Raw genomic sequence first — 13,929 nt, forward strand, 5'->3', positions numbered from 1 at the left:
TTGAGCTTATTTTTTCAATGTTCAGCTGATAAATTCAAATTTGGACCAAAACAATTATTAGTATTGGGCTATTGGCCCATTTATCTTGAGATCTCAAAAGGCAGAAACTCTACACTTCTTTTATCACGCGGGCCTGTGTGAGATAAGAAACTGGGCTCATTGACAATCAATGAGGCTTATCTTTTTCATATCTTTAAAAATCTGATTTCATGGGATGACAAAATCACGTTCAAATCGAATCACTGGGCATTTAATTCGGATTATAACGTTTACTAGCAAATAAATAATCTTGTTGCGTACTTGTGGCGAGCTTGTATATTGTCAAATTGTTTGATTACGAAAATAAACTTACGTGTGATTTAAGTTACTCCCTCCGTCCCCTTTTACATGTCTATTTTATTTTTCGAGGAGTCAAATTGACCAATTTTTGACTAAACATTACAGATTATCTATTCATTATTTCTAAAATCTGAAAGTTGCATGTTAAAATAGATTAAATATACTTTCTAATGGTATAATTTTCATTATTTTTCTCAATCATCTGATAATGTAAATTTTAGTCAAAATATAATCAATTTGACCGGTCAAAAGTCAAAATGGACATGTAAAAGCGGATGGAGGGAGTATTAATTTAAACCAGATTTGTCACGATAACTTTATTGTAGGCATTTTTCCAATAACAATTGGAAAATAAAATAAAATACAAACTTGAATTTTGTACTAAGAAGCGGAAGAATGAGGTTTTATTGATTCTATTCATTCTCCTAATACGAGAATCGAATTCTCAAACTCCTTTTCGAAGAACATATATTCGAGATTACAACTTACAATCGAAGAGATAGTACTGCTTGGATGTAAGATGTAAGTAAGAGTGGTGTGTTTTGATTGTCCCCGAAAAATAACGAGGGGATGTCATATTTACACACATTAATTGTAATTTTATAATCTAATAGTTATAACTAAATTAACTTGCTGCAAGTGAGGATCCTGAGAAAGAAGGGAAGGCAATTTCACTACCACATTTTCCATAAGGAAAAACAGGGCACTCAATGAAGTGAAGCGCGGATTTATCAACACACATGTAAATTTGATAGAGCTGATATTGCTTAAATACATCTTTGTTGCAGTCGATCCATGGTGTAAACCCCGTTGCTTCTTTGATCGCTCCTTTGATCTCGTTTAATGTGTAATACTTCCCGTCCGTCGGTGTAATACCTAGATAAACAGTAGCTCGGTCATTACTGGAAAAAGCGTTTTTCGTTTAATCAAGTGCAAGTTTGGCAAACACCACTTCTGACTCTTTTGATAAAAAGCCGGCTTCTACTTCTCTTTTTGATAGAAGCATTTATAAAAAGCTGGAAATGCTGGCTTTTGGTTCAGGACTTTTTTTTTTTTACCAAACAGTTTAATCACTTATAAGTTTTAATTTACTTCTCGGTTCTTGTCCACTTCTTTACATTAACCGAGAAATACTTTTTTTAGATTTATTCAAACGACCCCCAAGTTTTTCTACTTATAAGTCCAAAACATGTTCAAAGTTACGTTTAGCTATTTTCCGACTTATAAGTCGGAAAAAGTCTACAAGACGGGTTCTGGATTCGAGTTACCTGCAGCTACGAGGGATTGGAGGGTATTGGCTTTCTCCTTGAGTAGCAGAGCATGAGCAAAATACGAGTGCTGATCTAGGTAGGATTCGCAACAAGTCCCGTGCTTATCCCATTCGTGTCCCCAGAACGTCAATCCGAAAGCACTGGGGCAAGCTAGCGTTGGCCAGTTCTCCAGCAAGCTGCTCGTCAGATCTACCACCTAATTAAAATTCACAATTTGCAGAACTTAAAACAAAAGCCGATTATAATTTCACGGTTTCAACTTATAAGTTACTTGTAAGCTAAGCCAAACGATGTCAATTATTAGTTTTGTACATACCTGAGAATAATCGAAAGTGTTGTTTGAATCACATTCAGTAGGGTACGAGCCATCTTTGTTATTAGGCCAAAGGCCGTGAATACCAAAATCCTCCTGTGGCTTCCCTGTGATCGGATAACAGCAGGCTTTCGTTGTATCGCAATAAGATGCCGGCCACTGCAAATTCAACAACATACGTAAGATGATAAAAAAATACCATACCAGTGCACAAGAATCCCGCATCAGTACTGACCTGTTGGACGAAATAGTAGAAGTCAAAGTCTTTCGAGACGACACTCAAGACCATGAAACATTGCAGAACCAGAAGCTTCAACAACTTCATCTTTGTTTCTTTTGTTTGATTTCAGAGTTAGCTAGATATAGTGGTTGTTTGAGAAATAAATATACAGAGGAAGGGTAGATAGAGAGGAGAAAAAGCCAAGTATATTCTTCAAACAATACCTTGTTATCTTGTTTATTATTTGATTATGATGTTTATGCACATCCATACAAGTGGAAGCCCACGTGTTCATTTTCTATTGGTAGTTGAGTCCGTTATTACAACTTTTCAACATTGGTTTTAGGAAAATACATGTTCCTCCAATGTAATTGGATGTCAGGGTAGCTTTCTTTGCCATCTCTCTTATTATATACGGTACAGGTCATTTTGTCATGTTCTGTTTATTTATTCTTAATATATTATCGAGTCGAGTACGAACGGATAGCCCGGATTAATCCTCCGTTGTTCTGAGTTGCTCAGAAATATTGAAATAAATACTTATTTGTAAAGTATATAAGTCTAAATTATCAAAAATATAATATTGTGTCTGGTTTTTGATTCGCGTTTTTTCGGAGGAGTGTTTGTGATTTATTAGAACAAATACTAATCCGGACATTGATGATTGAAGCATACTTGCTAGAAAAAACTTTTTCATTTATTCGCCGCTTTCAAATATTGTTCCTTCAGATTATTATTAGAAACAATGGGTACATTATGGATCAGTGTGAGTAATCAGAGTTCTTGATGTGCAGGCTTGATATGAGAGAAGGAAGGGAATTCGACTTGAGAAGTGCATGATCTTCCATGGGGAAGAAGAGGGCAGTTGATGAATTCTGAACCTGATGCTTCCACACACATGTACACTTGGTAGAGCTGGTGGTACTTTCTCGATGCATCGACGTTACAGTCTATGTATGGAGTGTACCCTGTCGCTTCTTTGATCGCGTCTTTGATGCTCTCGAGGCTGTAATATTTTCCGTCTGCTGGTTTAATTCCTGAAATCGACACAAATTGTACTTCAATTTTTTGACTCTCAGATTTTTGGTGAAAAGACGTGTTACAGGACACCCTAGCCTGTCAGGATTAACTCTCTGATTTTAAATATGACACTGTTTGATTTTAATCTGCTGGTTTGTGTACCTGCATTGTTCAAGGCTTGGAGGAGATTAGCTTTGTTTTTCAAGTCCAGAGCAGCTTTGAAATAAGAATGCTGATCAAGAAATGATTCGGAACAAGTGCCATGTTTGTCCCATTCGTGTCCCCAGAACCTCATGCCATCGCTACTCGGACATGCTAGTGATGGCCAGTCCTTTTCAAGTCTGCTTTCAAGATCAGTAATCTGTACACACATTGGTAATTGGCTAAAAATGCGATTGAATTACATTTATTTATCGAGAGGAAATCTGGGTACTGGACTGGATACCTTGGAATCGTTAAACAAGTTGACAGAGTCACAGTTGGCAGGATAGGTACCATCTCTGTAGTTTGGCCATAGCCCATGAATGCTAAAGTCCTCTGCTGGCTTCCCTGTTTTCGGGTAGCAGCAACTCCTCTTCGTATCACAGTACGACGCTGGCCACTGCATATTTCAACATATATTTTTTCACGCAATCAGTAAGCTACAATGCACAATATAATGAAGGTCTATTACTCATGTTACCTGTTGAACAAAATAATAGAAATCAAATTCTCTTGAAACACAAACAACTGCAAGGCATTGTAAGGCCAGAATCTGAATCAGTATCGAAAAATTCATCTCTATATTCTGCTGTCTTTCTCGCTTCATGTACAGGATACAATGGTCAACTTAATATATAGGCAAAATGTTAAGGCACAGCATGTATAAATTTATAGTGTATAATTATTGTTGCAGTAGCTTGCAAGGCGAAGTGTTATATGGCGTGAAGGATAGTTAAAATCTTTACAAGCCATAAGGCTCAACAGGTTGGAAGAAGAAGAGAATCGTGACCATTAATCATGGCTGCCAAACCTCATGTTTTGAGGCTAACTTTTGTTTAGTTATTTATTCTTTTCATATTTCGAAAGGAAGTATGAGAAGGTGTTATATTTTTATGAAAGGCCCAGATATCTCTAGCAATCGATTATCAGGACCTTTCAAGGGCATGCAGTTTTTATCGTTGGATGAATATCCAGTGGTTAGGATTATAATTTTTTTTAACTCGTTCAGCAATTTTATCCGTCTAGCTGTTAAAAAGCTCTAGACGTGTTAAAATTTTATTATAATCCCGACCGCTGAAGATTTATCTAACGATCCCAAAATTGTATGCCACCTAAAAGTCCTTGACAATCAATTGTCATGGACCAGGACCTTTTATGAATGTGCCGACATCCACCTCCAAAAATTTTGACTTTTATGCGATGAGCACTCTTACATATTCCGAAAAGTAACCGGTAAAAAGCTTTAAGCACTTGATGGATGGTGAGACAGACCTCTTTATTTATTCAAGAAAACGCAGCAATCTCATCGAGACCGTGATTCACACACGACAGTCGATCTTACTCAAGGGAAACAGCTTACAGATTCGTGCAAAAACATATAAACAAAGAAACTTAACAGAATGTTTACCTTAGATTGATTGTACTTGAAATTCGAAGGCAGTTTGATACGAAAGAGCCATCCATAGTAAGGCTGGAGTTCATCAGTAACAGAGTCAGCTGCAGGTTCCTCCTTTGTGCAACAGGCTAGCAGCAGTATCGTCAGCTCTTCAGTAGTGATCGCGGCAACTTCATATTACAGAAGCATTAACACAAAAAGCGAGACACGGTCAAGTAAAAACCAGAAAAGATTCACTTACTGATACAAAGTTGGATCTGGAAAGACACTGCTAACCTGTTGAATGAAGTAAAAAAATCTGAATTTCGTGCAGCACGTAGAACTGATGCACATTGTATCACGATAACTAACCAAGACGAATATCTATCTCACCCTCCCTAATTTTTCTGCATTTCTAGAATGCACGAGTTGTTTGAAACTTATTGAATAAGCATCAGAACTGAGAATCTGCGGTTGTTTATAAAAAAAATTCCTCATTCGTGGGCCGAAATTTCAAATTCGACAAACCATTCATGGGAGGAAATTGAAAAAGGCACCTCTTCTGCAATACAATCTTGTTTTAATGAACTTATTCATCTATCATTACTTTCACATTCTTTGTGCAGTTTATCCAATTCCAACAACTCACTACCATAAACCTCTCTGCGAGAAGACTAACAACGGAACCAATATCCTCTTGGTCCGACAGTATCTCTTTCACCCCGCTTATCAGAAGTCAAGGGTACAAAAATTATCAAAAAAAAAAACTTACAACTGATATAAAGTTTGTAATAGGTTGAATTAATCTACAAAAACATCAAAATTTATATTTACACAGCTGAAATGTTGCGAAAAATGTATCAAAATTACAAAACTACCCCTACCGCAGAAGCAAAATTACCATTCATACCCCTGACAGCCACCGAAACAATTCACTGATCTCCTCCCCAACTCTACTAGATTCCAAGTCCCCAACCGCCACCACAGGCTCACTGCGCCGACTACTCCCCGAAAAAAACCTCCCCGAGCTCCGTATCGAACGAGAAGAAATCGATGCAATTCGATCAACATAGTCCCTGAGCCAACTATTCCTCCCTCCAGCAACTTCAGCCGCCAGGCTTTCCCCTGGAGCCATCAATTGACCCCCCACCGAGTCCTTATCGACATTCGATGCAGCCTCCGAGGGCTCCCTCCTGTGCGTCGAGCCTCTCGAGAGCTCGTACCCGGCATCATCCACAATGTAGTCGAACGAGCCAATCGAATAAGACCTCCTGTTATTATCATTCGAGGTAGAGTCAGTTCTCCTGCTGACACTCCCGATCTCAATACGAAAACTATTGCCAGAATTATCGTTCGTAACTGTGGAAATACTAATCATCTTGTCCAGAACCTCCGACTCTGTCGGATTAATACTGGACCTGCAGAGCGGACACGTCTGATTCGACGTGAGCCACGTGTCAATGCAAGCAACATGAAAGGCGTGACAACATAACGGCAGCAGCCTCAGCTGATCCTGAGCCTCGAACTTCGATAAACAAACCGCACAGTCAGCTGTAACAATATTTCCGATTAATGATCCAAATGTGAATAAAGGCAACGAATCATTGATTATAATGACCTCATTTTCGGTGCAAAAATTGGTGTTAGATGGAATAATCACGTCTGAAAATGCGCGGTGAAATCTTCGTGATAAATACCTAAGAATTAGGTAAATTGAAGCGGAAATTATTATAGCGGAAGTTATAATAATAATAACGATAACAATTGAGGAGGACGAAGAGGAGGAAGAAGACGAGGGCGGTGAGGAGGCCGGGAACTGGCTAATGCTGCCAGTGTTGTAGATGAAATCAGGAGGGGGAGGTGTTTGATTTAGAATATCTGCACTAAGAATTCTTGCCATTTGGTTGAGATTGAGATGGCTAGGGTTTTGTGTTCAAGTTCTGGTCATGAGAGTAATTAGAAGTTGGTGGGAGTTGGGAGATGGGAACATTTACTGTGCTTGCCTATAACTTTAAGGCTTGTGAGGAGGGAAGACTATATTATAATGTTACGAGACGAGCAGTGACGGAACCAGAAGGGGACTAGGCGGTCAAACTCGAACTCGAGTCGTCTCGAAAGTTTGGCGGTATTTTTTGTTAGGAGTTTTGTTGGGATTTATTGTGTGTATTGGTCATAGTAGGGATGTAGACAAGGGTCTAAAGAGAATTTATGAGATGAGTCAGGTAACTGGTATGGGGATGATAAATGCTGTTGGTGGTGATGAACTGTGTTTGTTCGTTTTGGATCCAAAGTTCCCAGCTATCCTTCTCTACAAATCTCCTGTTTGGCTCTGATCTGCTCTGTATTAATTTGGTTTGTTCGATATTTGTGAGAACAGATATCAAATTATATAATGTGAAGATTATTGATGGTATTCTATAAATCCAGGTGTAATTAATTCGGATTTTAAAAAATATCTTAAAATTTTGAGATATTTGATTAAGATTTTGAATTACATTTCAAAATTCGATGATATTTAATTAGGATTTTAATTATACTTAAAAATTTGATGATATTTAATTGAGATTATTTAAAATTCATTACAATCTGATAAAATTTAAATAATGTTAGATTTTTTTTTTGACTTTGTAAATTAATAGATTTTGTTTAGTGTATCTTATATTTGAAATCCCATAATAATTTATAAGATTTTAAAATAATTTATTTTAAATCTCAATTACTTTATATTGACTCTACGAAATTTTATGAAAAATCCGCGTAAAATTAAAATCAGAATCAGGTACAATCTATTATAATCTACATATCATATATAATTCATTAAAACAGGGGTTACTTTAAAAGAATATTATTTATGAGAGTGTTTGTTAGTATTATCTTAGTTTTGGTGGTTGATGGGTAATACTCCTTCCATCCCAAACTAATTGAGAAGCCGCGCGTTGCGGCGGCCTATAAAAATTATATTAATGGCTCAATATTAATATTTGTAAAATAAAATAATTTTGTGTTTGTCTATAAAAAGTATATTAATGTTTCAAAATTAATATTTGCAGGATAAAATAAATTTTATATTATAAAAATCTTGATGTAATACCAATACTAATATATAAAATTGCAAAATTGGACTATAATTTATGATGAAAAAATAAAAATACATTTATACACGTAATTAACAATTTAAAACACGGCGAATCTTAATTTTATTTGTGTTTTTTTTTTTTTGAAAAGTAATCATGTTCTTACATTGTCACCTTACTCCAATTTTTTTGGATTGATTGTGCACAAACAAATCTAACTTAAATATATGAGATAGCGGCAGTCGTACTTAAAAGTTGCTTGAATAGAGCAAACAGATAATGCATGAATAATTTTTTTCAATGTATACAAAGTAAATCATATAGAAATTAACAACATATTCGAAGAACAAAAACAAACGTTATAAAATAATAACCAACAAACATACATCACTAACAGTTAATTTATTGATATCATCCATCAATATCATGTCAAGCCGTGTTTTGATTTGTCGACTCCAACATAGCGGTCTATAACTACCTTTGCTTGCAACAACCTTTATTTCTTTTATACTGTATAAACAGCCTTCACTTATCGTTCTTATAGTGTATAAACAGCCTTCACTTATCGTTACTGAAGAACGGCACCACCGAGTTAGAAATCGAGCAAGAGAATTATCACCAAAGAGAGGTAAGGTTGTGGTATTTTGAGAGAGAAGGTTGTGTTTAGATGATCCAAAACCCTACAATCTATAGGGGATTTATAGGTGCAGAGAGACTTGTGTGCTACTCTTTTCCATAATTAAATAATCTGAAACAAAATCAGATTAAAATTTTCAAGCTACTGTATTCCATAAATAATCTGAAACAAAATTAGACTCTGAAACTTGATTCTAATATACCCGAAACTACTAATCTGAAACAAAATCAGATTAAAACTTTCAAGCTGCTATATTCCATAAATAATCTGAAACAAAATCAGATTCTGAAACTTACTTCTAATATACCCGAAACTAAAAAAGGTAATTCTAATTTTTGATATTTTTCATCCAAAAATTCCAGAAAATTAGAAAAATCAAACGGAGCGATGTGAGAGGCGCCACCTACACGCCCCTCGCTTCTCCTTTATATAAGTATATTGATTAGATGGCCCCGTTGACTTTGGTCACACAATTTAAGGTTCATTGACCGCATAGATACATGACTTATTTTTAAAATTTTACTTTTGCAAATAAAAATTAAAATATGAAATTTTCATTTATAAAAGAAAAAATAAAAAAATAAATTTCGGAAGTAGACGGTCAATGCACCTAAAGTTACGTGCCTAAAATCAACGGGGACATCTAATTTGAGACGGAGGTAGTAATTTAAGGAGGAGGTAGTGTACAAATACAATGAAATTTAATACAATTATGAGATAACAACTGTATAAATTGAATAAGTAATTAAACAAATTGACTAATAAAAGCAAAATGAATGGTTATAATTGTATACTTAAAACATGGAAACCCAATTTATTAAATGTTGGCGATGTACGTATGACAAAAGGACTCGAATAACTCGGATAGGTGGAGTTGGTAAGTTTCGGGGCTCCGTGCATAATAAAGTATGCCCTGTAGAAGTACCCCAACCGGAGATCGAACGGTTTTAAATCGTTCCGACTTGCTTTCGTCACTGAAATGAACCAGGAATCTTTGAAAATCTATTACAGATTGTTTTAATTTAATTTAAATAATTGAACGTTCTGTTCTAAAAATAGATGATTAATTGTGATTATTTCTTATACCGTAACTTGTAAAATTGATTAAATCTCCATTTTACTCCCGATCAATTCGATTGATCCCTGATCATTTCAATTAATTTTTTTTTAATCTTTCTTTCGTCATTTTACCGATTAAGTTCATTATTCATTTTTTACGACACTGATGGTAGGTATCTGTATATTAAATATAGTTCGCTAGTGCAACTAAACTGAATTAAATATATAATTATTAATAGCTGTGACAATATTCACTTGGTCTAACTATACTTGACTTTGTCCATACAAACATATAAAAGATTAATCACATTCTATTCGAAGTAAAGACTTGAAAGTAACTCTTTGGCGATATACACATTTACTTTGCTTTCCATTCAATAATTAAGCATTTGAAACACTTGGAGCTGCACAGTACACAGCACTCTCAAGATTAAGAAAATATCTTAGGAGCTTGATTAAGAATTTTCTAACTTGTCGACTCATCTTCAAAGCTTAATTAACTGTTAATTTAATAGTTTCTTTGTAAGATAGTACATGCATCAGTATCACGTTTGTCCGTCTGCCCGAAATAGAATTAAAATATTTTTTATATTAAATGAGTCGAGTTTAGTTGAAATGAATTTTATATTAAATGAGTCGAGTTTAGTTGAAATGAACATCTTAAACAGAAATTCAGGAACGAGCTCTTTCATTTCAAAAAATTTGGATTCGAGACACGTCTTGTTAAATATTGATATACTAGTCTCGAACTAACAAGATTAAACATTATATTTGACTTGCAGAAATTTGAATAGAGCAAGTTAGACTTGAACTCCGTTGGATTAATATTGGAAAAACAAATTTAATTTAAAATCTTAAAATAAAAATTATAAACATAACTAATTATGTAGTAATAATATGAAAGCTTAATTTGGTACTCGGACTCTCACTTTGATTAATTTTAGATTAAATTTGTAACTACTCAGTTAGACCCCTATGGGCTATGGCTGACTAAATTTTACTATCATAAAATGTTTTCATCAGAAGGCATAACAAGTAGAGATATATCCCCAGAGTCACTAGACTGCCTATCTTTGATATGTACATTAATATGAACTAAAGGCTAATTGTCTCTGGATGAGCCTGTTTGGCGGGGATTATGGTCCCGGACTTTAAACCATTTTCGACTTTAAGCTGAAAAATGTCTGTTTGCATAATAAGTTATAAGCGGATTTAGCTCTGAAGTTGGGGTGCTCAATCAAACTGATTGCTAGTAAGAACAAGTAATAGCCAACTACTCCTGCAATCGCGTACATAGTACTCATGCCAGCAAATAGTTTAGCACAAAACCTACTGAAAAAATTGGAACGCCTTGTTTTACTGAAGAAGGATCAACTGAACCAATCATTTTTGTCATCAGCTAAACCTCTAAAATGCCGGCTTTACTCTTCTATACTATTCATATGACAGCTCTGGGCACAAAATGCCCTGCGATGATGTTATCCCCTAATAGACTAATACAGTGGTGATCGATTTATGTCTTCTAAACTATATAGAACAGGTGTTACTATCATGAGAAGCAGACAGCATGAATATAAAGAGAGCGGCTATTTAACCTCAACTCCAAAGCCACAACTTGATATCCACCAAGTGATCTCTGTTTCTATCTCTAAAATGGAAACAAGTTGTCACTTCGGCTGTTTTGGACAAAATTTGGAATAATTTACCAAGTTTGAATCTAATTGTCACTTTGGCTGTTTTGGGCAAAATTTGGAGTTACAAGAAAATTTCAAAACTAGAAATATGCCCCGTATGTACAAGTGGAAGGCCAAATGAATATAAAATTTAATGAATTTACGACGAGAAAGAAGACATATATTTTAATAACTAACTCGGAGGATACTAAAAAAATATTAACCAGATTGTTAAAGAGAAAACGTATCATTTCCCTAAAAAATAGCAAGATCAAAACCGATATACTCTAAAGTAGTAAAGATCAATGATAAAGATAGAATACCCGTTGAGGTTACTCGACAGTACAAAAAGGTTTGTGCATGAAAAATGCCCTCACGCAGGATCGAACTACGGACCTCCAGTTTACAAGACTGGCGCTCTACCACTGAGCTATAAGGGCTGGGTTGTGCTCATTATAAACACTAATCAAATCATTACTATAAAGATATGTGTATATATACACAAAACTGTAATGGAAAAATGTAATAACAGGCATGTCATGCTCACCTTTCTAATGTTACAAATACCTCTCAATCCTTTTTTGTTTCACTACCAGTAATCCCCACAGGAGCATTTTCCAATTTGAAAATGATGAAACCGTTGTACATCTCTAAGAATAATTTTTCTACCGGAGATTTGTGATATAAGTTTAGCAGCAGAATGACAGTCTCTGCAGACCCTAATGTTCTTCACAACACGAATTGTTGTCCCAGGAGGAGTGTTTATCAGGCCAAAAGCAATAGCTAGTTTTTCACTATGATATCTGAGAGCAACTTCTTTCTCCTCTTCGTTCATATCTGCATAATTTACAAGAGAAGTTTCGGGAACATATCCCACCAACTTCAACTTTTCAAAAAGCATATCAAGTGCTTCATGGAGCTCTCTATGCTCGATATGTGTACCATCCCCAGAGAAGAACTCATGCACCATATTGTCCACCTCTATCATGCTACATCCAGGCAACTTCGCCACATGCTTATCCTTCATGAGTTTCCTCAAACGAATCACGTCTTTCAATCTCCCTGCTCTTGCACACATGTTTGAGAATATTACATAGTCCCCACTATGAGAATCGTCCAATTCAAAAATCCGAGCGATGACCCGCTCAGCCATTTCTACATTACCGTGAGTGCTACAAGCAGCTAACAAAGTTCTCCACAACACTAGAGTGGGCTGGATTGGCAACTCCTCTATAAACTTATAAGCTTCATCTAAGCGTCCAGCTCGACCCAATAAATCTAACATGCATCCGTAGTGCTTAATACCAGGATTGATTCCATACTTGTCTCTCATAGAGTTATAATATTTCCATCCTTCCTCGACCAATCCAGTATGATTGCATGCATTTATAAGACCCAAAAACGTAATTCCATCTGGTCGAACTCGAGCCTTTCTCATACCCTCAAATAATGAAATTGCTCTGCCACCCTGACCATGAAGTGCATACGCCATAATCATCGCTGACCAAGCTGCTGTATCTCTAAAAGCCATACACTCAAATACACAAACTGCATCATCCAAACTCCCACACTTGGCATACATATCAATAAGTGCAGTATTCACCTTCACATACTGATCAAACCCATGTTCCTTAACATACCCATGAATCCACTTTCCCAACTCCAACGCTCCCAACAACCCACAAGATGAAAGCACACCAAGCATTGTCACATACGTAGGCTCTATCCTTCTGCTTTGCAATTCACGAAACATTGCTAATGCCTTATTCGGTTCACTAGCTCTCACATAACCACTAATAATAGCATTATAACTAACCACACATGGCTCCACAATCCTCTCAAAAACGCGGCCGCCAGAACACAAGTCACCACATTCAACATACATGTTTATCAAAGCTGGACACACATACACATCATCATTAAGCCCATACTTAACAGCAAAACAATGCAATTGCCTCCCTTCTTCTAACCCTTTTCCCTTAGCACAAGCCTTCAAAAGAGAAGGGAATGTGTAATAATCAGGACAAGCACCAACCCACAAAACCTCCACAAACAGCAGCAAAGCAGCAAGTGGGTCATCAGTCCGAGCATACCCACGAGCCATATAGTTGAAGACTACAATATCTGGTTCAGTAATTTTGTCAAACAGTTGGTGAGCATGGTTCATTGTACTAGCATTTGGGTTCAAAGTACAAAATTTTATCAACTTGGGCAGGATAAAAATATCATTTTGGAGATGGGTTTTGATGGAATAAGCTTGGATTTGCTTGAGTTCTTTGAGGGAAGTGCAGTTGGGCAAGAGTGAAAGAGGATTAGGTAAATGTTCTTTTGGTTTTCTTGGTTTAATGTTGTTGTAACTAGGGCTGTTTAACGAATCGAGCTGTTCGCGAACAAGCTCGAGCTCGGCTCGTTAAGAGCTCGTTCGACTCGGCTCGTTAAGTTAACGAGCTCGAGCTTGAACACAAAAAATTGTTCGTTAAGTAAACGAGCTCGAGCCGAGCTTTTAGTATGTTCGGCTCGAGCTCGGCTCGAGCTCGGCTCGAGCTCGTTCGGCTCGAGTTCGGCTCGTTAAAGCTCGAAAAAATGTAATATTTTCGGGGTTTTTTTATAATTTATATATGTTATTGGACTCAGAATTCAACATAATATATATATATTTTAGTGATGTAAACAAAATTTTAGGAAATAATGTAAACAAAATTTTAGGAAATAATAATTTTATTTGGTTTTTAACAGGCAAGTAGAAG

At 36.0% G+C, this 13,929-nt stretch overlaps 4 protein-coding genes and 1 non-coding gene across 5 annotated transcripts; all 5 read right to left on the bottom strand.

The window, feature by feature from the left end:
• Nucleotides 1–626: 626 nt before the first annotated feature.
• Nucleotides 627–2,353, bottom strand: LOC108202850 (ribonuclease 1). The gene is made up of 4 exons (XM_017371420.2): nt 2,159–2,353; nt 1,927–2,082; nt 1,608–1,806; nt 627–1,215 (listed from the first exon to the last, which is right to left on the bottom strand). Exons 1-4 carry the CDS (start codon nt 2,246–2,248, stop codon nt 965–967), a joined length of 696 nt encoding a protein of 231 aa, XP_017226909.1. The 5' UTR covers nt 2,249–2,353; the 3' UTR covers nt 627–964.
• Nucleotides 2,354–2,818: 465 nt separating this feature from the next.
• On the bottom strand, nt 2,819–4,711 carry LOC108202849 (intracellular ribonuclease LX). The gene is made up of 4 exons (XM_017371419.2): nt 3,846–4,711; nt 3,609–3,764; nt 3,326–3,524; nt 2,819–3,180 (listed from the first exon to the last, which is right to left on the bottom strand). The coding sequence occupies exons 1-4, from the start codon at nt 3,969–3,971 to the stop codon at nt 2,918–2,920; spliced, it is 744 nt and encodes a 247-aa protein (XP_017226908.1). The 5' UTR covers nt 3,972–4,711; the 3' UTR covers nt 2,819–2,917.
• A 779-nt stretch (nt 4,712–5,490) lies between these two features.
• On the bottom strand, nt 5,491–7,088 carry LOC108202848 (E3 ubiquitin-protein ligase ATL4-like). Its single transcript, XM_017371418.2, has one exon. The coding sequence runs from the start codon at nt 6,637–6,639 to the stop codon at nt 5,644–5,646; it is 996 nt and encodes a 331-aa protein (XP_017226907.1). The 5' UTR covers nt 6,640–7,088; the 3' UTR covers nt 5,491–5,643.
• Nucleotides 7,089–11,550: 4,462 nt separating this feature from the next.
• Nucleotides 11,551–11,622, bottom strand: TRNAT-UGU (transfer RNA threonine (anticodon UGU)). Its single transcript has one exon. It is a non-coding gene; the product is annotated as a tRNA-Thr (tRNA).
• Nucleotides 11,561–13,484, bottom strand: LOC108201708 (pentatricopeptide repeat-containing protein At2g02980, chloroplastic). The gene has a single exon (XM_017369995.2). The coding sequence runs from the start codon at nt 13,347–13,349 to the stop codon at nt 11,772–11,774; it is 1,578 nt and encodes a 525-aa protein (XP_017225484.2). The 5' UTR covers nt 13,350–13,484; the 3' UTR covers nt 11,561–11,771.
• Between the last annotated feature and the right edge of the window lie 445 nt (nt 13,485–13,929).

This window comes from Daucus carota, chromosome 9 (genome assembly GCF_001625215.2).
Source record: "Daucus carota subsp. sativus chromosome 9, DH1 v3.0, whole genome shotgun sequence".
Lineage (NCBI taxonomy): Eukaryota > Viridiplantae > Streptophyta > Magnoliopsida > Apiales > Apiaceae > Daucus > Daucus carota.